The 20,113-nt window shown below is 44.5% G+C and overlaps 1 protein-coding gene across 1 annotated transcript in view; it reads left to right on the forward strand.

Moving 5' to 3' along the window:
* Nucleotides 1-20,113, forward strand: part of IFIH1 (interferon induced with helicase C domain 1) — a 44,167-nt gene that overhangs the window by 18,392 nt on the left and 5,662 nt on the right. The window contains exons 5-12 of the mRNA XM_032220837.1: nt 3,879-4,102; nt 6,800-7,010; nt 10,540-10,757; nt 14,257-14,373; nt 15,863-15,986; nt 16,099-16,332; nt 17,777-18,033; nt 19,505-19,654. Coding sequence (XP_032076728.1) covers nt 3,879-4,102; nt 6,800-7,010; nt 10,540-10,757; nt 14,257-14,373; nt 15,863-15,986; nt 16,099-16,332; nt 17,777-18,033; nt 19,505-19,654 — 1,535 coding nt within the window. The remainder of the gene's footprint in view (nt 1-3,878; nt 4,103-6,799; nt 7,011-10,539; nt 10,758-14,256; nt 14,374-15,862; nt 15,987-16,098; nt 16,333-17,776; nt 18,034-19,504; nt 19,655-20,113) is intronic.

Below are 20,113 nucleotides of genomic sequence, written 5' to 3' on the forward strand. Positions count from 1 at the left end.
GAGACTCTGGCTGCTGCGTGGCACTTGGCAGCGTCAGAGGCCCTCGACCGGATTGCGCCACTGCGGCCCCTCCGAGGCGGCGGATCCCGGAGACCCCCTTGGTTCACCGAGGAGCTCCGGGAGATGAAGCGCCGGAGGAGATGCCTAGAGCACCGTTGGAGGTCCGATAAGTCCGCATCGAACCGAGCAATGGTAACCACCTGCACCAGGGAATATACTAGGGCACTTAGGGCAGCTAAAAGATCACACATAGCCTCCCTGGTCGCATCCGCTGAGTCCCGTCCAGCCGCCCTGTTTAGGATAACCCGCTCCCTATTGAACAAAAGGGAGACGGGGGAACCCTTGCAGGGCAGAGCTGAAGAATATGCCCAATTCTTAGCGGACAAAATTGCTCGGTTTCGGATGGACTTGGACTCCACACCTGCAGTTCCAGCCGAGGCACAGGGGGACCAAGTAGAACAGCTCTGGGTTGAGTTTCAGGAGGTTACCCCCGGGGATGTGGACAAGGCCATGAGAGCTGTGAGTTCCTCCACCTGTGTCCTGGATCCGTGTCCCTCATGGCTGGTTTCTAACTGCAGTGAGGTGACACGAAGCTGGATCCAGGCGGTTGTAACCGCCTCCCTTCGGGAGGGGAACTTCCCCGCCGCACTGAAAGCGGCGGTGGTGAGACCCCTCCTGAAGAAACCATCCTTGGATCCAGCTGTCCTTAACAACTATCGCCCGGTCTCCAACCTCCCCTTTCTGGGGAAGGTTGTTGAGAAGGTGGTGGCCTTCCAGCTCCAACGGTCCTTGGAGGAAGCAGACTATCTAGACCCCTTCCAGTCAGGCTTCAGACCCGGTTACAGCACGGAAACCGCTTTGGTCGCATTGATGGATGATCTTTGGAGAGCCAGAGATGAAGGACATCCCTCCATCCTGGTCCTCCTTGACCTCTCAGCGGCTTTCGATACCATCGACCATGGTATCCTTCTGCGACGACTGCGGGAGGTGGGAGTGGGGGGCACCGTGTTACGGTGGTTCTCCTCCTACCTCTCGGACAGGTCGCAGTCGGTGTTAGTGGGAGGGCAGAGATCGTCCCCAAGGCCCCTAAAATATGGGGTGCCGCAGGGTTCGGTCTTATCCCCCCTACTATTTAACATCTACATGAAACCGCTGGGAGAGATCATCCGTAGGCACGGGATCAGATACCATCAATATGCGGACGATACTCAATTGTATCTGTCCGCCCCGTGCCAAATCAATGAAGCGGTTGACGTGATGGACCGGGGGCTTGAAGCCGTCATGGACTGGATGAGGATTAACAAGCTTGTGCTCAACCCGGAAAAGACCGAGTGGCTGTTGTGTTTTCCTCCCAAAGATTTGGCCAATAATCCAACACTCAGGCTGGGGGGTCAAATTTTACACCCCTCAGAGAGGGTCCGCAACTTGGGAGTCCTCCTGGATCCACAGCTGTCATTCGACCATCATATAGCGGCTGTGACCAGGGGGGCATTCGCCCAGGTACGCCTGGTGCGCCAGTTGCGACCCTACCTGAACCGGGAGGCCCTCACAACAGTCACTCGGGCCCTTGTGACCTCTAGGCTGGAATACTGCAACGTGCTCTACATGGGGCTGCCCTTGAGGAGCATCCGGCGACTTCAGCTAGTACAGAACGCAGCCGCGCGAGTGATTGCGGGTGCACCCCGATTCACCCGCATTACACCTATCCTCCGCGAGTTGCGCTGGCTACCTGTCGATCTCCGGATGCGCTTCAAGGTGCTATTGATCACCCATAAAGCCCTACATGGCAGTGGATCTGGATACTTGAGAGACCGCCTTCTGCCAATTACCTCCCTACGACCTATAAGATCCCATAGATTAGGCCTCCTCCGCATTCCATCGGCCAGCCAGTGTCGGCTGGCAACCACAAGGAGGAGGGCCTTCTCAGCAGTAGCCCCGACCCTTTGGAACGAGCTCCCCGTGGAGATTCGTACCCTCTCCACCGTCCAGGCCTTCCGCACTGCCTTGAAGAACTGGCTCGCCCGTCAGGCCTGGGGATAAGGATTTCTACCCCGCCCGAATGTTGTATGCATGTTGCTCATTATTTTATTATGTGTTGTTGTCTCAATGTTGTATTTCCCCTTTCCCTGGTTTTCTGTGAGCCGCCCTGAGTCCCCTCAGGGAAAAGGGCGGCCTACAAATGCAAATAAAACCTCTAAAACCTCAAACCTCATACAATCATATGGATTACTCATATAGTACCTGTGCACAATGGCAGGTTCATTGGATATAGCAATTAGGAAGATAGGCAAGAATGTCATAAGTTTCTTAAATGAGAACAAAACATCAAAAGAAACTTTGGAATATTAAATTGTAAGTATCCATGTAAACTATCATGGACTTTTGAGGTAGATAAACCGTAAGCTTAAAAACAAAGGCATATTTGTTTCCAGCAAGGCACTTAGAAAACTCTCAACTAGGGCAGCGGTTCTCAACCTGTGGGTCCCCGGGGTCGCCTAAGACCATCAGAAAACACATATTTTCGAAAAAAATATGGAAAACAAAAAATAATTTTATGGTTGGGGGTCACCACAATATGAGGAACTGTATTAAAGGATAGAATGCAGTCTATAATAGACCTTCTCCCCTCTCACATAAATTATGCAGGCACTACATGTCATCCTGCAGTCTATTAATGATAAAGGGACGAACCAGTGTCAGTAACTCCTGCAGTATCTCCACCCCAAGAAAGGTATGAACTTTTGGGCAATCCCAAGGCTATCTCTTTTCAGAGAAGCTGGCTCCAATATCTCAGCCTCAGCATTTGCCGACTTTTGTAGGAGAACATCTCTGTGTAAGGTTTCCTCCAGAAGAATGGTCTGCACCAATTCAGGTTCATTGATTCCACAGTCGGTGCTGATAATTTTCCATTTGACATATCTTTGTGAGAGAAGAGCAATAACAATAGCACTGTATACCACTTCATAGTGCTTTACAGCCCCCTCTAAGAAGTTTAAAGAGTCAGCATATTGCCCCCAACAATCTGGCTCCCCATTTTACCGACCTCGGAAGGATGGATGCCTGGATCAACCTTGAGCCTGGTGAGAATCAAACTGCTGGCAGTTGATGGAATTGGCCTGCAATACTGCATTCTAACCACCATGGCACCATGGCTTTCTAGTAGCCAGAAAGGATATCAGGATGTTTGGGAAGAAAGGAACAAAAAGGACCACAATCACATTCCTAACATTGAGGCTGGGCCACAAATTGGACTATTTTTTTCTAACAGAAGTGGTGGTTATATAACTGCAGAAAAGTTTTCTTGGATGATAATTTTCTATAGCTCCAACAAAGCAAACAGCTCTAGTTTGATGTCCATTAGAAAGTATTATGTAAGCTTCAGTAAGTTCTGTTAGCTTAGTTAGCTTTTAATGGAATTAGCTGTACAAAAAGGTATTACCATTCCTTATCCTATCTATAAATATATTTATGGTGATTTTCCTTATGATTGGCCTTCAATGACAATTTTATCAGAAATAATATTTTTAAATATCAGATATTTTTCTGGTAATTTTTCTCTCATTCCAGCCCATTTCCTATATTCTGTCTATGTTTGAAATATGATAATATTTCACACATATGTTTTAAACCATCATAGGCTTTTACGTTTTTAAACCATCATTATAATAAGTTTTGAAGTAAACAATAACAGAGCTGGAAGGGAAACTGGAGGTCTTTAGTCCACCTCCTGTTCAACCAGGAAACCCTATACCATTTAAGACAAATAGTTGTTCATTCTCTTCTTCAAAACCTCCATTGTTGGAGCACGTAATAGGAGAAATCATAATAATGTCTTTTTTTTCATTATCAATGATTTGTACTTTTGTTTTCATCTGCAGATCCTATTGAAAGTGGACACCAAAAACCATCCTCTGAAAAAGAGCTGAGTCTGAGAGACTATCAGATGGAAGTGGCCAAACCAGCTTTGGAAGGGAAAAATATTATTATATGCCTTCCCACAGGCACTGGCAAGACCCGAGTTGCTGTTTACATTGCCAAAGACCACTTAGATAAAAAAAGACAAGCAAAAGAGTGTGGAAAGGTTATAGTTCTTGTCAACAAGGTAAACCATCCGGTGATAAATGGTAACAACAATTAGTGTGGTCCAGGGGTGGGTTTCTCGCCCCGTTCCAACCGGTTTGGTTGGAACGGGGCCGGCGGCGTCCTTGTGCACGCGCGTGGTGCACGCATGCGTACTAGCATCTGTGCGAGGCTCCAGCTGCTCCTGGAGGATTGCGCAGGTGCTATATGCGTCCTGCGCATGCGTGGAAGCGGAGAACTCGTCAAAACTGGGTAAGGAGGGCGGGCGGGTGGGCCCTTCGCCATTCCCGGAAGTTACTTACTTCCGGGTTCGCCAACCAACCGGTTCGCAGGGACCGCCGCGAACCGGTTGAAACCCACCCCTGGTGTGGTCCATGGTGACATCAGGATGGAGTCAAACTCTGGTTAGCAGAATGAATGGTGAAGCCCCAAAATGTAGAAGCTTTACCATTAGACTTTCATCACCCATGAGAATAGAATAGACTAGAATAGAATTTTTTATTGGCCAAGGGTGGTTGGACACACAAGGAATTTGTCTTTGGTGCATATGCTCTCAGTGTACATAAGGAGAATAAAATTAATTCATCAAGAATAAAAAGACACAATACTTAGTGATAGTGAAAGCTACTAATAAGCTATCAAATTGTACTAGGAAACAAATAAAAACAATATAAATTGAAAGATACAAGCAACATAGTTATAGTCATAAGTGGGGAGAGATAGATACTAGGAAGGAAGAGAAGAATAATAGTAATGCAGTTTTAGTAAACTGCATTGATAGTGTTGTGGGAATTAGTTGTTTAGCAGAGTGATGGCATTCGGGAAAAAGCTGTCATTATGTGTACTTGTTCTGATGTGCGGTGCCCTATAGCGTCATTTCGAGGGTAGAAGTTGAAACAATTTATGTCCAGGATGTAAGGGGTCTGTAAATATTTTCTCAGCCCTCTTTTTGACTCGTGCAGTGTATAGGTCCTCAATGGAAGGCAGGTTACTAGCAATTGTTTTTTCTGTAGTTCTAATTACCCGTTGAAGTCTGTGTCTGTCTTGTTTGGTTGCAGAGCCAAACCAGACAGTTATGGGGGTGCAGATGACAGACTGAATAATTCCTCTGGTCATGAGGTCCATAGCAATATATGACCTACCTGGACCTCATTTATATAATGAAATGTATTATGGCTGCCCACTCCAGAAGGCTCTGAGCAGAGTCTTACAATATTTTACAAAAGTCAGAAATCATTTCTGTGATTCATTGAATTCTAAAACAATTGTAGGTTCTGAAAAGGCCCAATTCTATACTGATCTGAAGAGCCTCCTCCATCCATCTTCTCTTTGTGTATTTTCCAGACTGAACTTCAGTGTGAACAGCTAAGCCACTCTCGTTTCCTTTTGTAATCCTGATGAGGTCTTAAGTGAAATCAAGTGCACAAGTCACGGGTGTCAAACTCAATCACGTCACATGATGTATCGCCATGTTTTTTTGCCTTTATGGAGCTGGGGTGGGCGTGTCCTGCATGTGACGCATCCGGCCTATGGACTGCCAGTTTGACACCCCTGGCATAAATGAAGGATGCAGATGTTCATGCTGGCCTTTCTTCAAAGGAATGAAGTAAATTCTGCCTTTGTTTGCTTAAGTATAACTAGAGCTCTTTGGTTCATCTGGAAAAAATGCAGGAGTTCTGGTTGCATGAACTTTTTTTTTCTACTTGTGTTGATGTCCTGTTACTAAGCTTAATTATTGGACATGTATTTATTTGCCAGATTTCTATCCCATTGCATTCTGAACAAATTATCGGCAGCACATGACAAAGTAAAACACAAGATACATAAGCAAAAGACCAATCTCCACTAACAATAATTAAATGAGATCAGACTCCAGAAGAGTCCTGTCTTACTGTTCTCCTTGAAAATGAAAAACATCAGAGCTAAAATAACCCCCAAAAGGGAGGCCCAACCCAGAGGGCCAGCCCTACAACCGTTGGAACTGTTGACCTTCCCAAAATGGGAAACAACCAGCTTTGGAACCGTTGACCTTCCCAAAATGGGAAACAACCAGCTGCTTTTTGGGGCACTATCAGATTCTCCCATGGAGAAAGGCAGTGCTGCAAGTAACTTGAGCCTACAGGTCTTTTAAACTTAAAAAAAATGGCACTTTGAATTGGGTTTGGAAGCTAATAAGGAGTCGGTGTAGGATCCTTCCCCATTGGGCATCATATGATCCCACCAACTCTTGCTGGTAAGCACTAGGCCGTTGCATTTGGCACCTGCTGAGTATGTTGCACTAATCTAAGCAACATACTGATACAAGGGTGTGAGCCACTGGAGTAAAGTCCTCGGGTCCCAGGTAAGGCCACAACTGGTGTACCAAGCCAGAGCTGGGCAACCAAAGAACTGGATGTAAGCAACCTTCCTCATAGTGGCTTCTTTTGGATAATTGGATTTCAGGTCCTCTCATCAAAGGCCATGCTTTCTGGAGAACTGAAGGGGGAAAATGTTGGTCTAAGCCACAGGTATCAAACTCGATTGTGTCACATGACGTATCGAGACTTTTTTGCCTTTGCAGAGCTGGGGTGGGTGTGGCCTGTGCATGATGCATCCAGCCTGCAGGCCTCCAGTTTGACATCTTTGGTCTAAACCCAGAGTCATGAACATCTGTTTAATCTCTCCCTCTCTCTCTCTCTCTCCCTCCCTCCCCCCTCTCATATATCTATCTGGAAAACAGGTGCCATTGGTGGAACAGCATTTAGAGAATGAATTTGGTCCCTATCTGAAGCATTCATACCGAACACTAGGACTGAGTGGGGCGTCTCAGCTGAAATTTTCATTCCCTGAACTAATTAGAGATTATGATGTGATTATTTGTACAGCTAAGATCCTGGAGAATGCATTGGAGAAAGTGTATGAAGATGGTGAAGAAAGGGTCCAGTTATCAGGCATGTATAGATATGCTGTGTAGATCTGAACACCAAATGTATTGCAGTAGGAGTAGGCAAACTGACATCATTCCATCCTCTTATTTGACCCTCCCCACAATAACCACCAACTCATGCCACCAACATTCATGTTGCATGATTTCTGCTTGGAGAACACCCCCAAAAGGTGCAAGGTGCATCTCTTAGCCTTAACTAGGTTTAATAATATCTTGAGCATATAGGTCTCCTCCCAGCAAATACATCTTTTTAAAAAATTGGTCCCATTTTCAACAGTACAACTAGACTAATAATGCTTGCAGCTCATGGCGACTGAAAATAATACCCAAAATATTATAGTCATAGATGAAAAGGAACCCACCCTGAATCCTTCAAAAGCACATTTGGTCCTGTCTGCCTCTTATTTGTGAAACACTGCCAAACCTAGACATTGGCCTAGAAAATGTTTATAGCCTAAATCAGGGATCCATATCAGTTTCCTTCAGAAAATTTCCCCTCCATTTGTGACTGTTTGTGCAGAGCAAATAGTTGAGAGAGGAAGAAAATACTTTGGGCAGCCTTAGCACGGACCTAAGAGACTAAAGTGCAATCCAGGCAGTGAAACTGGAGGAAGCCTATTCAGAATGAATATTTCAATTTTCAGTTGTACCAAAATTAAAAGCATTGATTTCTCAGAAACCTGCGAATCTGCAGCATGGTAAATGATTGAGAATGAATGATACAAAGTTTAATTGCAGCCACATCATCTAGGCTACAAATTCTGCAGTCTGCCATGGAAGTACAGATAGTCCTTGTTTAGCAACCAAAATTGGAACTGGAAACCCAGTCACTAAGTGAAATAGTCTAAATGAAACCATAACTGTGTTTATAATTTTACTTCAGCTCTTCTTTGCTTTACAGACCTGCAAAAGTTTTGTTTATTTATTACATTTATATGCCACCCATCTTGCTGTCTTGCAACTCTTTAACTGTGAACATTGCTCGCAGAGTTACTCCATCGCTGTTGTAACTGCAAACTCTTGCTGAATGAGGACTATCTGTCAAACTTCTTAAAGCTTTACGTGAGAGGATTAATGATAGGTATTATATACTGGAGCACCAAAGAATTGAGGCCTTTTAACTCTGGTGCTGGAGAAGACTCCTGGGAGTCCCTTGGACTGCAAGGCAATCAAACCAGTCAGTCCTAGAGGAGATCAACCCTGACTGCTCTTTAGAAGGCCAGATCCTGAAGATGAATCTCAAATACTTTGGCCACCTAATGAGAAGAAAGGACTCACTGGAGAAGAGCCTAATGCTGGGAAGGACTGAGGGCAAAAGAAGAAGGGAACGACAGAGAATGAGGGGCTGGATGGAGTCACTGAAACAGTAGGAATGAGTTTAAATGGATTCCAGAGGATAGTAGAGGACAGGAAGGCCTGAAAGAATGTTGTCCGTGGGGTCGTGATGGATCGGACACGACTTCGCAACTAACAACAACTATATACTGAGGATTTGGCATGGTTTGGAAGACTCAGTTTCTCATTTTATGTATAAATGGATAAATGCTATAGCAAAAGAACTTACCAGAAATTCCTTGCCTTTCCTAAAGCCATACTGCCTGGGAAATAATAGTTGCAGATTCAGCTACTTTTTTTTTTAATGTTTTTCCCTGAATATCATTTCTTGATGAGAACTCGCCACTTGCTCTTCTCTCCATCTTCCTTCAGCCAAAATAATTGCTAGTTAAACAAAAAAAAATTGAGAAATCTTAACCTAACTTCCAGATGGCTTAGGTTTTTGCTGACTGAAATGTCTTTTCTGATGATATTGTCAAATACTTTTTATATCATAAGTAATTGTTCAAGTCAATAGCCCTTATTGGATAGAGGAAAAATGTCCCAGCCTGTCTGTTAGATTTCAGTAAAATTCCCCCTCCACCCCACCCCCCCAAAGGCACTATATACACATTTGGATGAATATGGAGTTCCCTTGTAAAGAAGATATTCTAGTTGCAGGACTTCTAAGCGTCTGGCCAAATTTATAGACTCCTTTGCAGTTCTATGTACTTTATGTACTAAATGTGCGAAGGATGTGTAAATAAGCAGAGACTAGATAGATCATGGGTGTCAAACTCACAGCGTTATGTTGCCATCATGCAACATATCGCAACGTTTTCCCCCTTCGCAGGGGTGGGCATGGCCTCTGCATGACACACCTGGCCCACGGGCCGCATGTTTGAGACCCCTGGCATAGACTTTGAGATATAATACTGACTTGCCCATGATCTCTCTGTGTTTAGTTCTGATATAGAAATAACATCAAGCCATTATCTGGCTGTATATTTAGATGTATATCTCACCTTTTGAATACACCATGTAAAATAACTCAAAAGCAAGCAAGAAACTGATGTTACGAATAGAAGAAAATGTCTGAAGCTCAGAGTTGAACTGTGGACTCCTTGGTGCTCCCTGAGCTTGGCTATTTGCTTGCAGATGTTTCATTATTACCTAATTAGATAACATCATCAGTGCTAAGAGCCAAGGTGGCGCAGTGGTTAAATGCAGCACTGCAGGCTACTGCTAGATCAGCAGTTCAGCGGTTCAAATCCCACCGGCTCAGGGTTGACTCAGCCTTCCATCCTTCCAAGGTGGGTAAAATGAGGACCCAGATTGTTGGGGGCAATATGCTGACTCTCTGTAAACCGCTTAGAGAGGGCTGAAAGCCCTATGAAGCGGTATATAAGTCTACTGCTATTGCTAATGAGTGTGGGGTTTGCTCCCTGTTTGTATACAGTAGTCTGGTCTGCTAGTATTGGTGGAAGTGTGGTTTTCTTCTTGGTAGTTCCTTAATTAGAATCTTGTTTTCTGCTTGATGGATTGTCTCCTGAGTAGTTCCTGCATTAGGGTTTAGGGCAGGGATGTCAAACCCAAGGCCCGGGGGTCAGATCCGGCCCTTGGGGGTGCTTAGATCTGGCCTGTGGGACTGCCCTGGAAACAGCTAAAGGCCGGCCGGCAGTGCCTCTGCCAGTAAAAATGGAGCTCAAGCTCAGTCTTCGCTGGCAGAGGGTTGCAGGAGGCCGTTGCAGTTGAAAACGAAGCTTGGAAGCACTCGGGCCACTCGGGCCAGAGGCACCCCCGACATGGGCGACTCACCCTGGCCCTGCCCATCCCAGTCCTCCAACCCTGATGAAATCAAGTTTGACACCCCTGGTTTAGGGTAATAGGCTATAACAATACCCAATTCAAGTAACTTCTAAGGAGACAAAGAAGCAGAAAACATTAGCCTAATTTAAGAAACTACCAAGAAGAATACTAGACTCCCCCATCAACACTGGCAGGTCAAGCTACTCTATTTAAACAGGAAGCAAACCACACACCCCCTAGCACTGATGTTGTTACCTAGTCAGGCAATAAAATACCTGCAAGCAAACAACCACATTCAAAGAGCACCAAAGAGTCCACAAGAAACGGTCTGATCAAAAGCAAAGAATCATTTGTTTTACTACAGTACATATGAGCAGAAGGACTATAACCAATTTGCACATGTCTTCTAGTGTTCTCCTTGATGATCATTGACGAATGCCATCATACCCAGAAAGGAGCTGTCTATAACAATATAATGCGTTACTACTTAAAAGAAAAAAGGGAAAATGAGAAGCGAAAGAAAGAAGGAAAACAACTGGTGGCTCAGCCTCAGATTCTGGGGCTCACAGCTTCACCCGGAGTGGGAGGTGCAAAAAATCATTCAAAAGCAGACGAACATATTCTAACAGTAAGTTATTCATGATCATAGAACTGTGGCAAATATTTTACAAGACCAAACTTTATCATTGCTGGTTATAAATAGTGAGATCTTGCATGGAGCAGAGAATTTACTTTCATATAGGAAATCAGTCAACACCTTTAAGGAGTCATTACCAAAGCTGCTAAGAGTTTGCTTGGGTTTGAGTGGTCCTTGGGCAGCAATGGCAAACTTTTTTTGGCTCGCGTGCCATAAGTGGGGGAAGCACAGGGGGGTCGCTTGCAGGCATGCCGCACCCATAATGCAATGCGTGACACACCCCAGTGTGTATGCGCGCATGACAGGTGCTCCCCCCCCCCATTTTTTGCATGCTTTTTTCATCCTTCCCAGGCTCCAGAGGCTTTATAGAAGCCCGGGGAGGGCGAAAGCAGCCTTCCCCCGCCCCCCTGGAGGCTCTCCAGAGGCTTCAGGAACTTCTCTGAAGCCTCCAGAGCACAAAAAATGGCCCTATGGGCAAACCGGAAGTTGGGGAACGGACTTCCAGTTTGCTCGTAGGGCTGTTTTTAGTCCTCTGGAGCCTTCAGTGACCTTCAGGAGGACAAAAAACGACCCTTCAGGGACCTTCAGCCCTAAAACTAAAAACAGTCCTACGAGCAAACCGGAAGTGACTTCCGGTTTGTCCGTTGGGTCGTTTTTCATCCTCCGGAGCCTTCAGGAACGTCTCCAGAAGGCTCTGGAGGGTTTAAACCGGCCCTACGAGCAAACCGGAAGTCTGTTTCCAAAATTCCAGTTTGCCCATAGGTCTGTTTTTTTGCGCTCTTCAGGGAAGCTCCTGAAGCCTCCGGAGGGCCTCTGCTGGGAGGAGGCTGTTTTCATCTTCCCCAAGCTCCTATAAAGCCTCGAGCCTGGGGAGGGGAAAAATGGCTTTAAAAAAAGCTGGACTCAGTTGGCCAGCGCGTGTATGCAATGCCTCGCGTGCCCTGACAAATTGCTCCCCGTGCCATCCCTGATATAGGGATATAATAGTATGTAATATAGGGATGTGGTAGCTCAGTGGCTAAGATGCTGAGCTTGTTGATCAGAAGGTCGGCAGTTCAGTTTTTCAAATCCCTAGCACTGCATTATGGGGTGAGCTTCTGTTACTTGTTTCAGCTTCTGACAACCTAGCAATTCAAAAGCATGTAAAAATGCAAGTAGAAAAATAGGAACTGCCTTTGGTGGGAAGGTAACAGCATTCTGTGCACCATCGGTGCTTAGTCATGCTGACCACATGACCACGGAGACATCTTTGGATAGTGCTGGCTGTTCGGCTTTGAAACAGAGATGAGCACCGCCCCCTAGAGTTCCCTGCATATGCAGGGAAACCTTTACATTTACTTTTTACAAGGAATAATATATTGTCCGTTGGGTCGTTTTTCATCCTCCAGAGCCTTCAGGAACGTCTCCAGAAGGCTCCAAGGTGGCGCAATGGTTAGGGTGCAGTACTGCAGGCCACTTCAGCTAACTGTTATCTGCAGTTCAGCAGTTCTAATCTCACTGGCTCAAGGTTGACTCAGCCTTCCATCCTTCCGAGGTGGGTGAAATGAGGACCCAGACTGTGGGGGCGATATGCTGACTCTGTAAACCGCTTAGAGAGGGCTGAAAGCCCTATGAAGCGGTATATAAGTCTAACTGCTATTGCTATTGCTATAATTTTCTTTTATTTATTAGACTGGCATCCTAGTTTTCCTCCTGGACTTTAAGGATGTATGTATTGCAATTTTGGATTTGAGCCCAGCCATGGAAGTTTATAAATCATGATTCATAATTTAGTAGGACACATGAATCTAGACACTTTGGCTCATTTAAACTGTATAATCCAATTAAACCAGGGCCTAGCAAGACATAACCCTAGCTATCACTGTTCTAAATCAAGCAAAATGGATAGGGATTTTAGAAATAATTTTAAATACAGGTAGTCCTCGACTTACAATAGTTTGTTTAGCAACCATTCAAAGTTACAACAGCACTGAAAAAAAGTCACTTACGACCATTTTTCATAGCACTATTGGAGCCGCCTCACAGTCACATGATCAGAATCCAGATACTTGGCAAATGACTTGTATTTATGACAGGTGCAGTGTCCTGGGCTCATGTAGTCCACTTTTTACGATCTTCTGAAAAGCAAAGTCAATGGGGGAGCCTGATTGACTGAACAAGCTTGTTACTAACTTAACAACTGCAGTGATTCATTTAACAACGGTGGGAAGAAAAATAATAAAATAGGGCAAAACACACTTAGCCAATATCTCGCTTAACTTCAGGAGCACTTCCCAAAGCCTATGCACGTCCATTTTTGCGAAGGGGGCAGGGTTTCGGGATCCCAAAAATGCTATATTCAGTGTATAAGACATACCCAGATTTTTACCCTCTTTTTGTGTATGGGGGGGGGGGGAAGATGCGTTTTATACTCCCAAAAATCCGGGATAAATCCGTCAGATAATCTGGCCTCATGACCATGAAGGGCTTTGAGGCCTGGATGCTACTGTCTCACTCAGATAAAGTTCTCTCATACAGCCGTGGCAACATTATTCTCCACCTTGCTTTGTTGTTATGTGTAAGAGCCGAGGTGGCGCAGTGGTTAGGGTGCAGTACTGCAGGCCACTTCAGCTGACTGTTATCTGCAGTTCAGCGGTTCAAATCTCACCGGCTCAAGGTTGACTCAGCCTTCCATCCTTCCAAGGTGGGTGAAATGAGGACCCAGACTGTGGGGGCAATATGCTGACTCTCTGTAAACCGCTTAGAGAGGGCTGAAAGCCCTATGAAGCAGTATATAAGTCTAACTGCTATTGCTATTGCTATTTTAACTGTAAATGTGTGCATTGGTCTGAAAATGATTTTTTTTTACTATCTTCGTATTCACTATACGAGGAATGGATGTAGAGCTTTAAAAGTAATACAGAAGAGTACTTTGTGATACAAAGGCAATCCCGTATTGAGATCTGCCTGTGTGCCCCAGTCTAAGATCCTTTTCTTTCAGAAAGGAATGCAACTGGCTTTTCAGCCAGAAATAACACTGTACGTGGTGCCATCTAGATGTTCCCTCTGCCTGCCAATAAAGATCTTGATTCTATCCCTCTGTTTATGCAGCCTAGAACTGAACTGTGTTGGCTTTTTTGGCAGCTGCTGCAAACTGCTGGCTCATATTTAAATGGTTGTCCACTAGAACTCCAAGATCCCTCTCACAGTTACTACTATTGAGCAAGATACCACCTATACTGTATCTGTGCATTTTGTTTTTGTTGTTTAAATGTAGAACCTTACTCTTCTGACCATTGAATTTCATTTTATTAGATAGTGCCCAATGTTCAAGTTTGTCAAGATCCTTCTGTATCTTAAGCCTATCTTCTGGAGTGTTGGCTATTCCTGCCAGCTTGGTGTCATCTGCAAATTTGATGAGTTCCCCATTTATTCCCTCATCCAAAACATTGATGATTAGGTAGGTACAGACCTACCTATCCAATCACTTAAATCACTTTCCCTCCTCTAGATATGTGCCAATCTGGATGCAGATGAGATTGTGACTGTTCAAGAGCACATTGTGCAACTGCAACATCAAGCAAAAGAACCTCTTAAGAAATTTGAGATTGCAGATGACAAAAAGGAGGTATGGATTTTTATGTGAGCATGTAACTTTAGCATCATGTATGTTTCCCTTATTTGGAAAAAAAGAAAAGAAAAACAGGCCTACAGATGTTAGCTTCCTCTTTCAGAAAAGAAAGTTCTCCATTTCTTCATGGGAAGGACTAGAATCTCGAGGAAGATTCCAGCTTGGTTGTTTTTGCACCCATAGCCCATAAAAAAGAACATATGTGATACATTGCACATAGGGAGATAGGAGTAAATAGTCCTCCTGGAGCTGTGATGGCAGTATTGTAGAATGCAGTATTGCAGGCTGACTGTGCCCACTGCCAGACGTTTGATCCTGAACGGCTGAAGTTTGACTCAGCCTTCCATCCTTCCAAGGTCATTCAAAAGAGGACCCAGATTGTTGGGGGCAATAGGCTGACTCTATAAACCGCTTAGTGTCTGTAAAGCAGGGGTCCCAACCCCTGGGCTGCGGCACACTACTGGACCATGAGCTGTTCGGAACTGGGCCACAGAATCTGTGGCTGAGCGTGTGTACGCACACATTCCAGTTGCGCGAGCAGTGAACACATATACCCACAGCTCATGCAAATGGACTGCACACCCATGGATGTGCTTGCCAGCCGCTCACCCAGAACTAGCTCCTTTCTTCCTTTCCCCTGGCAGTCCGCAAAGCTGTAAAAGTTGGGGAACTCTGCTGTAAAGCCCTCTGAAGTGGTATATAAGTTTAAATGATATTGCTCTTGTCAAAATACTAAAGGTAGGAAAGAAATAAACAAATATAATAAATGAAACATTTCAGTGAAGGGCCTCCTCCCTCCCACATTACGCGCACATTCCCTCTTGCGCACGTAGTGTGTGCGCTTACTGGCCATTCACGTGGAACCATCTCCTCTCTCCCTGCGTTGGTCCGCAAAGCCAGAAAGATTGGGGGAAGCTCTGGATTAATTGATCTGCTGTGATGGAATGTTTCTAGTATTTTCCTCAATTATAAACTAAAAAAAAAGATTTACTATGATTTTGGTTGAATATCTATTTAACTGGAGGTTTTCCTAACAAAAGTTAGACGTAAAGGGATGGTGTGAGGATTTCTGTTTGCAGAGGGGGGGGAATCAGGAGTGAAATTCAGCAGGTTCTGACAGGTCCTGGAGAACCGGTAGCGGAAATTTTGAGTAGTTCAGAGAACTGGCAAATACCATCTCTGGCTGGCCCCGGGAGTGGGGTGGGAATGGAGATTTTGCAGTACCCTTCCCCCAGGAGTGGGCTGGGAATGGAGATTTTGCAGTATCCTTCCCCTGCCACAGCCACCACGCCACAGAACTGGTAGTAAAAAAAAAATGAATTTCACCACCGGGGGGGGGGGGGTCAATGTTAGACTAGTTTTTCAAACTGCTGAGCATCCCAGAGTCGCTTGGGACAGCGAGATGGGCAGCATATAAATTTAATAAATAAATAAATAAAGATCCCTTCTAATCCCTGGCTCACTAATGACATGCTTTACATTTTAGGATCCATTTAGAGAGAAACTCGTAAACATTATGACTGAGATTCAAGGCTATGGTCAGTTCAGTCTAAACGTTGATTTTGGATCACAGGCCTATGAACAGTGGGTAATTCAGGAGGAAAAGCAAGGTAAGGTTTACATTGGGTTACTACATGGTAATAATACATTGCTAAATTAGATGGCCAGAGTTTTCGTACACCTTTGCTTGCTTGTTTTCTCAATGCTTGTTCTTTTTTCTAGCTGCCAAAGAAGGGATGCGCAAAAAGCGGGTATGTGCAGAACACTTGAAGAAGTACAACGATGCCTTGCTGATTAATGATACTACCCGAAGGATTGATGCCTATAACCATCTGAAGAACTTTTATGAGGAAGAAAGGAGCAAAAAGGTGGCAATGGATGAAGATAAAGAAGAAGATGAATGCACGGCCTCTCAGCTAGATGAAACCGATACATGTCTTATAGAGTTGTTTTATGGTAAGCATGCGCCATCTGGGACTTCCTGTCTATACTTCCACAAATGAATGTGCACTATTCAAATGAGAACCAAAATTTCTTGCAGTTGGATCATTCAGTAAGGCTGCTCTGTAACAAGTGGCTTGCTCACATTTCACATGCACTTTTCATTCATGTTTATAAATTTCCTGGTTTTCATTGAAAATTGGGATATAAACTTCCCAATTTTCTCAACTTCTACTTTAGGTGAAACTCGGGGAGGAGTAATGTAGTATGTTCTGTGGATAGAGATTTAGACAAGCTGCCTACTTATTCTCAAAGCTATTAGCCTGATTTAATCATAACTATAAACCTGTGATGGCGAATCTATGGCACGCATGCCCGAAGTGGCACGTGGAGCAAGTCATCTGCCACGCACAACGTCACCTGTTCTTCTTCTGAATTTCTGGTGTCCATGCACACACAACGATCAGCTGGCCCTTGGGTGTGCAACAGCAGTGCCGGAAACTGGAAGAGCTGGTCTTCTGTTTTCCAGTGTGAGCATGTCCCCTGGCCAGCTGATCGGTGCAAGCGCATGTGCGGTAGTAACCGGAAGTACATTTCTGGAGAACAGAAATACTCCTTGGTCACAGCCCAGATGGCGCAAAGTGTTCCCTTTCTGACCATGGCTGCGCACACTCCCTCTTTGGTACTCAGTGCCAAAAAGGTTTACCATCACTGCTATAAACCATGTGCTCCCAGTGCAAGCAGGTAGGAACCTAAGGATTCCTCATTGCTTACTTGTAGGTAAATCTACACTACTACTGTTTGCTGTGGACATATCCAGACAACAGAGCCTCCATCAGTCCCTGTTGTGTAAATTATATTACTTTCCATTATGCTTCCAGGTGTGATTCAAGTCACTGGTTATTCACTATAAAGCTCTAACATGGCATAGGGCCTCGTTATCTCCTGTAGTTTCTGCCTTCTTCTGTGTTTCCCTGAAAATAAGACCCAACCAGAAAATAAGCCCTAGCATGATTTTTCAAGATGCTCATAATATAAGTCCCACCCCCAAAATAAGTTAAGATCGTCAGCTCTGTGGAAGGACATGGCCAGCACAGGAGGCAGTGAGCTCAGGGGAGCCTATGATGTCCATCAGCTACACACACGGGTGAATCTGAGCGATGCAACTGCCGGCCTGGCCCTCCAAGCAGCAGGCAGAGGTAGAGGTGTGGGGGGGGAGGGCACGTGATCTGGTCCCCCAGATGCACCACACAGACACCCACCCACTGCATCCCACTGTCTATCTTTGCTTGCCCACTGTCGCAAATGGATGTTAGTCTTTTTGAACATGATCTGCTGATGCTTTCAGATGTTTTTGTCTACAATCAGTGTCAGCCAGCATGGCTCATAATTACATACTCTTAATTCTTTTTAAACATAATTACTTAAATATTTTATTCATTTACGTTTGTTCCTAAAGACAGAAAAAGAGAGCTGGAAGAGTTAGCTAAAAATCTACAATATGAAAATGAAAAACTAACAAAATTACGTACAACTTTAATGCAACAATTCACAAAGAACAATGAACCCAGAGGAATTATTTTCTCAAAAACTCGTCAAAGTGCATTTGCTATCTCTCAGTGGATTAATGATAATCCCAAATTTGAAGAAGTTGGAGTGAAGGCTCACTACCTCATTGGTACAGGACATAATAGTGAATTTCAGCATATGACTCAGGTAAAACAAAAGTGTAACATCTATTGTCAGATTTTCTTTATTTTTCAATTGGGTAGGGCAGGGGTCCCCTACTGGACCATGGCCTATTTGGAACTGGGCCATGCAAGAGGCGGGCTAGTGTGTTGCTCCATTTTTGTGAATGGAATTCCAAAGGCTTCTCTCTTGTGTGAGTGGAGTTGTGCTCATACGTGCTGGCCCACTGCTCCCGCAACCAAGTTCCCCTCTCTCCCCTTCCCCCGCCAGCCGAGCCACCGGGCCCCTGCTCCTGATGCTTGAAAAGTGGAGGGATGAGAGCAGAGGCTGAGTGAGACAAGCACACCCTGCTCAGCTACATTGTCTCACCGAGGCTATCTGCGCAGGATCCACTTTTGGCGCTTCAGGCAGCTTCAGTGAGTCTGAAGGAACACGAGACGGCATCCCTAAAAGCTTCTTTTCTCTGCACAAAAGCTCTTGCAAATGGACAAAAGCCTTCGAGGGAACGATCTCACGCTGCTTCGGGCTTTCCATCCCTTTGCAAAAACATTTGGTACGGAGAAGCGTGAAGGAGGACGAAACCATGTGCAAAGGTGGTTTCGTGAGTGGAAGTGTGCGCATTAGTCCACCACTAGCCAGCCCTGTTCCCCTCCCCCCCCCGAGTCCTAACCAGCCAGAAACAGTCTGCTCTATGGCTCCAGAGAAAACATCAAAACACCATGTTCTCTGTGGTTCTTCCGAAGACATTTCTGAAACCCACATGGCTCTGTGAGGACAAGGGCATGCACTGCCCTTGTATGTAAAAGATGCCAAAATGTAAAAGATGGCACACCTGAACCATGCCAAACCTAGCACAGCCAGTAGCTATGAGATGTCGAACATGAAATATGGGTGGCTTGCCAGAACCTTCATATGAGTGTATTCCCCCCCCACACACACACTTTTCCTATCCCATTTCAGAAGTACAGTGTTATTCATTAATAATCATTATATCAAATGCTCTGTGTGATTATTACATGTTTCTGTGATTGACACTTTTTTTCTAAAATGCTTAAGAGCTGACTTCCAAAGTGTTATGTCTGTAACAACCCACTGATGTAGATCGAGGTAGTCAGATAGAATTTATATTTTTCAGAGCTACAACTCTACTGTAGTTGGGTAACCTGGATATGTTGGAAATAGCATCTCTGAATGAACTGAATTTATTCCGTGGAGCCCTTGCTGCTCTCTGTGCTTGCTGGTTTTCTTGCAGATGTTTCATTACCCAGCTAGATAACATCATCAGTGCTAGGAATTTCTTCTTCCTGCTTACAGTAGAAATTTGTGGCAGCTTTATATATAAGTTTTCTTTTTTAAAACATGGCTTTGTTCTTGCTTTAATTCAAAATATAGTCTGTAACATTTGCGATCTGAGAACAAATTCTTCATGACTTAACTCAAGTTGTAAGTGATGCTCGTCGTGCTGTTTTATGAATGTAACAACAATATGTTTCTACAGAATGAACAAAAAGATATCATTCAAAAGTTCCGTATTGGCAAAATCAACCTATTAATTGCTACTACCGTAGCAGAGGAAGGCCTGGATATCTCAGAGTGCAACATTGTTATCCGCTATGGTCTGGTTACCAATGAAATAGCGATGATGCAGGTAATGTTCCAGTCATCCCATTAGTGCTTTTTCATCTGTAAGTTTATCAGATAATCAGATTACCATCTTCTGCTTTAACCACAACACTGAAATGGCTCTCAACTGCAGCATAAAAACATTTAAAATGTCATTCTATCAATAAGGCACGTTGTTTATCTCAAGTGCTCAAATATAATACATTTGGGCTTCTGCTGTGCATCCCATGAATATATGTGCACCTGTATCTTTTTGTAACTGGGACAAATAAGTTGAGGGAGAGACATTGGTATGGCACAGGAGAAAGAGGCAACTCTCTCCCTCCATTTTATCTGAATTCTTCTTCTACCCCATATTTCAACTGCTGTTTAAATAAATTCTAAAATAGATTTTAAATTGTATTGGCAAAAATAAGAAAAAAACCCTCCCTTTTTAACAACCCTGTAAGGTTGGGATAGAGTCAAGGAAAGTGGATGGAGCTGA

This window comes from Thamnophis elegans, chromosome 1 (assembly GCF_009769535.1).
Source record: "Thamnophis elegans isolate rThaEle1 chromosome 1, rThaEle1.pri, whole genome shotgun sequence".
Taxonomy (NCBI): domain Eukaryota; kingdom Metazoa; phylum Chordata; class Lepidosauria; order Squamata; family Colubridae; genus Thamnophis; species Thamnophis elegans.